General features: G+C 51.0%; 1 protein-coding gene across 1 annotated transcript; it reads left to right on the top strand.

The window, feature by feature from the left end:
- Positions 1-2,917: 2,917 nt before the first annotated feature.
- Positions 2,918-7,936, top strand: LOC120430157 (uncharacterized). Its single transcript, XM_039595240.1, has one exon. It carries the CDS (start codon positions 2,918-2,920, stop codon positions 7,934-7,936), a length of 5,019 nt encoding a protein of 1,672 aa, XP_039451174.1.
- Positions 7,937-8,193: the final 257 nt, after the last annotated feature.

Here is an 8,193-nt window from a genome sequence, read left to right as displayed (position 1 = left end):
TTTCTATGTCTAGAAGAGCAGCGCCAGTAGAATAGCCCTCAGATTTGTTGCTTCGAATTAAATTTGAAACTCTCAACAACTGATGAGTAGTTGAATGCCCAAGGCGAAATCCAAACTGCTCATCAGCGAAAATTGAATTTTCATTAATGTGCGTCATCATTCTATTAAGAATTATTCTTTCGAATAATTTACTAATAGATGAAAGCAAACTAATGGGCCGATAGCTTGAGGCTTCAGCAGGATTTTTATCCGGTTTCAAAATCGGAACTACTTTAGCATTTTTCCAACTACTGGGAAAATATGCCAAATCAAAACATTTGTTGCAAATTTTGACCAAGCTACTTAAAGTTGCTTCAGGTAATTTTTTGATTAAAATGTAAAAAATGCCATCCTCGCCAGGGGCTTTCATATTTTTAAATTTTTTGATAATAGATTTTATTTCATTCAGATCCGTATTAAAAACTTCATCTGATGAAAATTCTTGTTCAGCAATATTCTGAAATTCTATTGAAATTTGATCTTCAATAGGACTCAAAACATTTAAGTTGAAATTATGAGCACTCTCAAACTGCTGAGCAAGTTTTTGAGCTTTCTCCCCATTAGTTAATAGAATATTATCACCATCTCTTAAAGAAGGGATTGGTTTTTGAGGTTTCTTAAGAACCTTTGAAAGTTTCCAAAAAGGTTTGGAATAAGGTTTAATTTGTTCGACATCTCTTGCGAACTTTTCATTTCGAAGGAGAGTGAATCTGTGGTCAATAACCTTTTGCAAATCTTTTTGAATTCGCTTCAGTGCAGGATCACGATTTTTCAGACGAATCAAAAGCTGAAGATCGTCATCAATAATGGGAGAATCAAATTTGACTTGGACTTTAGGAATAGCAATATTCCTAGCATCCAAAATTGCATTAGTTAAAGATTCCAAGGCTGAATCAATATCAGCTTTGGTTTCTAAAACAAAATCATGATTTAAATTATTCTCAATATGATGCTGATACCTGTCCCAATTAGCTTTGTGGTAATTAAACACAGAACTATTGGGTCTGGTAACTGCATCATGAAAAAGTGAAAAAGTTACTGGAAGGTGATCAGAATCAAAATCAGCATGAGTCACTAAAGGACCACAATACTGACTTTGATTTGTCAAAACCAAATCAATTGTTGATGGATTTCTAATAGAAGAAAAGCAAGTTGGCCCATTCGGGTATAAAACCGAATATGAATGCAATGCAATCTCTGAATAGAATTTTACCATTGGAATTTACTTTTGAATTATTCCAAGATTGGTGTTTGGCATTAAAATCACCGATGATCAAAAATCGAGATCTATGCCGAGTAAGTTTATTCAAATCCCCTTTAAAATAATTTTTATTTTCCCCAGTGCATTGGAAAGGCAAATATGCAGCTGCAATCATAATTTTCCCAAAAGAAGTTTCAAGTTCAATGCCCAAACTTTCAATAACTTTTAATTTAAAGTCACGTAACGTGCTGATCGCGCGAGAGATCAAATTCCAAATTCTACCAGCCTAAATGTGATCCACGAATAAATGTTATTCCGTCCCTGTCTGTCCCTGAAGTGAGCAGAGTGAGCAGAGGTGATCCTCGCTCTTTTTGATTTCTCCCCGGCTCGCTTCTCATGTACTGTCCCCTTTAGATTATAGTCTTAAATAAACCGTTGACTACGCCAGACAGCTACGCGTTTAAGAATAAATTGTGTAGTTTCTGTTCGCGCAATAAATTGTTTTAATCAGTGCTAAACGGTTTATGATTAGTGTCCGAAATCCCCGAACCGACCACACGCGCGAACATTTGGTCCTTCGAACCGGATCCGAAGGATCCGGTCTGGCCAGGTTCGGGACACTTCGCGAAACGGACAGTTCAGTGCGCGAAGTGTTGGCCTGCTCGCGAAGAGCAGTGCAAAGTGTACGGTGCAGAAGCGCGCCTGGACAGTTTTGGTGCGTGATTACGGACAAAAAGTGCACGGAAAATCCGTGAAAAGTGCGAAAAAATCGCCGAAAAATTGCGGAAAAATCGGGGCAGTAACAGTGGCACAATTGTGCATAAAAAAGTGAATTGTTCGTGTCGAACATAAGCGGCGACGACCAGTGCAGTGCGGTGAAGAAGATTTCGCCATCGCGGAACTCACGGCGACTCACGATGTGCGCGCTTTGGCAAGCGTCGCGACGTCACCATCTCAACCGGTTGGCTGACGTCATCGTTGGAGTCGGTGATTGATTGGCGGTTGGAGCTTTCGGGACGGATTTGGCGGATCAAGACGGAGATACAGGAGAGTATTTGCACGTAGTGAGGTGGCTTGGTTAATTTGGCTCTTTTGCGGACGAAAATAAAGTTGGCTTTGCCAAATAAAATTGCACGAGAGTTTTTATTAGTCTGGTCAGGTTGCATGAGTGTTGTGTTGTTCTGTCTGGTCCTCTGGAATTCCCTGGTCGATTCCCCTGTCGCTGCTGTCAATACTGGGTCGTACAGTTCGCAATCTGTCTTGCGCGGTCGCGTCGTGGAACGTCGAGTCGATCTGTCTGTTTCCGGTGAATCTGAAAGTGAAAGTGGATGTTATTCAGTTGGCGATCAGTCGTCACGATGGGCGATCTGCAGACTTTGCGGAAGAAGCAGGAGATCCTGCTGAACAAACTGGAGGTGCTGAATCAGTTCGTCGAGCACTACAAGGCGGAAGAACACGAGTGCCAGCTGGAAGTTCGACTCGGAATGCTGAACGACGTGTACCAGGAGTTCACGGACCTACGGACGAAGCTGGAGTTGCTGCTGGAAGAAAAGGATGCGGCCAAGTACGCGGATGCGGAGCCGAAGGTCAAGCAGGAGGTCGTGTCACTCACATCGTGAAGAGGCCAATCTACAGGTGGTGCAGGAGTTCGACAACAAATTCTGCAAGATCAAGGCGATGCTGATTGCGAAGCGGCCGGTCAAGGACGTCGCGCAGACAGTTCCAAGTGTTGGTGATGCAGATACCTCGTTTCCGTTGCGCGTCAAGCTGCCTGACATTCATCTGCCGAACTTCAGCGGAAATCTGCGCGAGTGGGTGACCTTCCGTGACACCTTCAAGAGTCTCATCCACCGGAACTCGAAGCTGACGTCGATGGACAAGTTCACCTACCTCCAATCGTCCCTTTCTGGTCCTGCGTTGCTGGAGATCAGTGGCATCGACCTGTCGGAAGGAAACTACTCCGTCGCGTGGTCCGCGCTGGAGGAGGAGTACGGAAACAAGAAGCTGATCGTGAAAGCCCACCTCGATGTCATTCTGGATCTGGAACCGCTGACCAAGGAGTCGTACGACGGTCTCAGCCACCTGCTCGGTGAGTTTGAGAAAAATCTGCAGATGTTGGACAAGATGGGCGAAAAGACTGCCGACTGGAGTACGGTTATGGCGCACGTTCTGTGCTCAAAGCTGGACTCGGCCACGCTTAGGAATTGGGAGACCCACCACAACAGCAAGGAAGTCCCAACCTACAAGGCTCTACTGGAGTACCTGCGCGGCCACTGTTCGGTTCTTCAGTCGATCAAACGAGCGAAAGCGAAACCGTCGGAACAGCGCCCTCCGAAGGCAGCGGTCTGCCACACTGCTGTGCGGAGCAGCAACCAGTGTCAGTTTTGCAGCGGCCCGTGGCACACCCCGTTCCGGTGCTTCAAGTTCCAGAAGATGACGATCTCGGAGCGCAACGACGCTGTTTCGAGGAACAAGCTGTGCAGAAACTGCCTGAAGCCTGGACATTACCCGCGGACGTGCGAAGGAGGAACTTGCCACCACTGTCACCAGAAACATCACTCGATGCTGCACAACGATCAGATGAGATCCTCCGTTCCACAACAGCAGTCGAGACCGACCGCGACGACCTCAGTACAGCGACAACAACCCAGACCACAGAACACGAATCAGACAACACACACTCCAGCCAACAATGCACCTGCTAATCCGACTAACCTACAGACTACAGACTCTCAAACCACACAGCCACAAACCACTAGCCAAAACTACGTTGCACTACCCGTCACGCCCACACACAACATCATCCTGTCAACCGCGCTCATCCGTATTAAAGACCGCTTCGGAAACACGCTGCTAGCGCGTGCGCTTCTTGACTCGTGCTCACAGCACTGTCTGATGACCAGAGAGTTCTCGCGACGACTCAAATTCGAGCGACAATCGTCGTATTTGCCGATCCAAGGGATCGGAACGTCGCGTTGCGTGTCGACGCAGCTCGTGCGTGCAGATGTCGGTCCGCGTTCTGATCAGATTTCAGCGTACGAGTCGGAGATGCAGTTCCACGTCCTGCCCAAGCTCAACATCTCGTTGCCGACGTCGTACATCGACCCGTCTACAATTCAGCTGCCCGACTGGATGTTCCTGGCTGATCCGGAGTTCCACAAAACCGGTCCAGTGGACGTCATTATCGGTGCCGAGTTTTACATGGACTTGCTGACGGACGAACGGGTGAAACCAGCTGCAGACGGTCCCACGCTGCACAACACGGTGTTCGGTTGGATCATTTCCGGCCGGCTTCCCGGCAGCGTTCCAGAATCGACGTCTCTCGTATCCGTCGCGGCAATCGACGAGCTGCTGACCAGATTTTGGGAACTGGAAACGTGCCGCACCAAGAGCACGCACTCGATCGAAGAATCCACGTGCGAGCAGCTGTTCGAGGAGACGACGGTTCGTGACGAAACTGGCAGATTTGTTGTGACGCTGCCCAAGAAAAAGTATGCTGTCCAGCGTCTCGGTGAGTCCAGATCAACAGCCATCAAACGCTTCCTGGGACTGGAGAAGCGGCTGTCAGCGAATCCAGACCTGAAACAACAGTACAGTGATTTTATTCACGAGTACGAAGCCATGGGACACATGAAACGGGTTGCCGGCGACACGGCCGGGGGAGAGTTAGCGTATTACCTGCCACACCACTGCGTCTTGAGGCCGGACAGCACCACTACGAAGCTCCGCGTGGTGTTTGATGCTTCGTGTCGCACGTCTACCGGAGTTGCTCTGAACGATGCGCTCATGGTGGGACCAGTTGTGCAGGACGATTTACTGGACATTGCGCTACGCTTTCGACTCCACGCTGTTGCCATCGTCGCTGACATCGCCAAGATGTACCGTATGATTCGCGTCCAGCCTGACGACCAGAGACTGCAGAGGATTGTTTGGAGAGACAATGTGGACGAACCCATCCGAATCTACGAGCTAACCACTGTCACGTACGGAACGGCGTCTGCGCCGTATTTAGCGACCAAGTGCTTGCAAAAACTCGGTGAGATCGGAGAACAGACGCATCCATCCGCTGCCAAGGTCCTCAAACGAGACTTCTACGTTGACGACATGCTGGCAGGTGCGCACACGGTCGCAGAAGGAAAAGAGCTAGTTGCCGAAATGGTCGATCTGATGGAATCTGGCGGATTCTCGTTGCGAAAGTGGCATTCAAACTCCCGAGACATCCTGCTCGACGTCCCGGAACATCTTCGCGACGAACGGACTCTGCTAGAACTGGACACGTCTGACGCAACCGTCAAGACGCTCGGGCTCGTCTGGGAGCCCAGTACGGACTGTTTCCGTTTCAGATCGCCAAAGTGGAACGACGTTGCCGTGATCACGAAGCGTGTCGTGGCCTCAGACATGGCCATGATCTTCGGTCCTGTTGTCGTCCAAGCAAAAATCTTCGTGCAGAAGCTGTGGCGCATGGAACTGGATTGGGACGCCGCTCTGCCAGAAGATCTGCAGGAGTACTGGCGAGAATACCGCAGAAATCTAGCCGGTCTAGACAGCATGTCGATACCCCGCTGGATTGGCACAGGCGCAGATGACCAGAATGTGCAGCTTCACGGGTTCTGCGACGCTTCAGTCAACGCTTACGGTGCGTGCATCTACATCCGAACCGTTTCGGCCAACGGCGACATCACCGTCCGCTTGCTGGCCTCGAAATCCCGCATCGCACCGCTCGAGAACCTGAAGAAGAAGAAGCGTAAGCAGTCGATTCCCCGCCTGGAGCTGGCGTCCGCTCTGCTGCTGGCGCATCTGTACGAGAAAGTGGCCAACGCCATCAACTTCCGAGGCAAAGCGTTTTTCTGGACGGATTCCATGATCGTACGCTGCTGGCTTGCGTCACTGCCGTCCAGATGGAACCAGTTCGTGGCCAACCGTGTGTCCGAGATTCAACATCTGACGGAGAGCGGATCTTGGGACCATGTGCCCGGAATAGAGAACCCAGCTGACATCATTTCTCGCGGCATGACACCGATGCAGCTGCAGTACTCAAAGCTTTGGTTCAGCGGACCCGATTGGCTGAGTCTCGACCACCAGCACTGGCCGCACGCTCAAGTGCCGAACGCAGCAGACTTCGACCACGAAGAACTGGAGGAACACAACGCTGTCGCTGTAGTTGCACATGACGCCGAGCCCTGCAGACTGTTTACAGCGAATTCGTCGTACACCGTGACAATACGGACGACCGCTGTAATCTGCCGCTTCTGTTTCAACAGCCGTGCGGCGAACAAGCACTGTCGCAGAGTTGGTCCGTTGACGGCTGAAGAGCTCGAGGTCGCTTTGAAGAAGCTGGTGCGCCTCGCTCAACGAGAATGCTTCCCGGAAGAGTACGATGCTCTGTCCAGAGATCGCGCGATTCCAAACAACTCCCGCATCGCTGCGCTGAACCCAAGAATCGTCGATGGAATCCTGTGCGTCGGCGGCCGGTTGCAGCACGCCGCAGTCTCGGACAACCGAAAGCATCCGTACATTCTCGACCATCGTCATCCGTTCACGAAGCTTATCGTCACACACTATCACGAGACCATGTTTCACGCTGGACAACAACTGTTGATCTCTGCTGTGCGTGAACGGTTCTGGCCGATCAACATCCGCAACCTCGTTCGCGAGGTGATCCACAAGTGTGTCGATTGCTTCCGTGTCAAGCCGAAGGTTCTGGACCAGCTCATGGCGGATCTGCCGCCCGAACGAGTCACTCCGTGCACACCGTTCGCACGAGTCGGAGTTGACTACTGCGGACCTTTTCAGGTCGCGTACCCGCAGCGCCGAGCTCGCCCAGTGAAGTGCTTCGTTGCCATCTTCGTCTGCCTGGTCACCAAAGCTGTTCACCTAGAACTAGCAGCAGACCAAACGACGCAGGCATTTCTGGCGGCCCTCAAACGGTTCACTGCCCGGCGTGGCAAACCGAAGCTGGTCATGTGCGACAACGCCAAGAACTTCGTCGGCGCAAGACGTGAGCTGAGCGAACTCGCCAAGCTGTTCCTAAGTCAGCAGTTCGAAGAGGAGATCATCCGCGAAACAGCGAACGACAGCATCGAATTTAAGTTCATTCCCGCTCGCTCGCCGAACTTCGGCGGCCTCTGGGAGTCCGCAGTGAAGAGCTTCAAGTTGCTGTTCAAACGTACGATCGGGCTGCACACCCTGCTGTACGACGAGTTCCAGACTGTGCTGGTCCAGATCGAAGCGATCCTCAACTCGCGACCGCTCACGCCGCTCAGCAACGACTCCGCAGACTTTGAAGCGCTGACCCCAGGACACTTCCTGATCCAGCGTCTACTCACTGCGATTCCTGAGCCAAACCTCGACCACATTCCCGAGAACAGACTGTCGGCCTGGCAAACCGTCCAGCGGTACACGCAACAGCTCTGGAATAAGTGGTCCAACCTCTACCTGTCGGACCTGCATAACCGCACGAAGTGGACAAAGCAGAAAGACAACGTCGCAGTCGGAACCATGGTCCTGCTGAAGGACGAAAACCTCCCGCCGCTAAAGTGGCAGCTCGGACGCGTTTCCGATATCCATCCGGGAGCTGACGGCAACATCCGTGTCGTCACGGTGCGCACAAAGGACGGTAGCTATCAGCGTGCGATCTCTAAGATCTGCATTCTGCCGATCCGTGACAACCTTTCTACCGCGCAAGGGGAGAACTAGGACTCCTCCAACGGCGGAGGTCGAAAGGCCTCCGCACACCAGTTAAGTTATGTATTGTTTCGAATTTCAAAAAGTTCACCGAATCTTTTTCCTCCAGAGTCGCCACCCTCTCTGCGCCTAGACCTGCGGGTCGTTCTGCGCTCGGAGGCCGTCAAAAAGATCGGAACTTCCGAAATGCTCTGAGGTAACCTGTTTTGTTTCGGTGGTGGTTTGCATGAAGATGTTTGCTTGCGATCTAGCTGGCAAAAACCCTGCAC

This window comes from Culex pipiens, chromosome 1, assembly GCF_016801865.2.
Source record: "Culex pipiens pallens isolate TS chromosome 1, TS_CPP_V2, whole genome shotgun sequence".
Classification (NCBI taxonomy): domain Eukaryota; kingdom Metazoa; phylum Arthropoda; class Insecta; order Diptera; family Culicidae; genus Culex; species Culex pipiens.
This window is presented reverse-complemented; position numbering and strand designations above follow the sequence as displayed.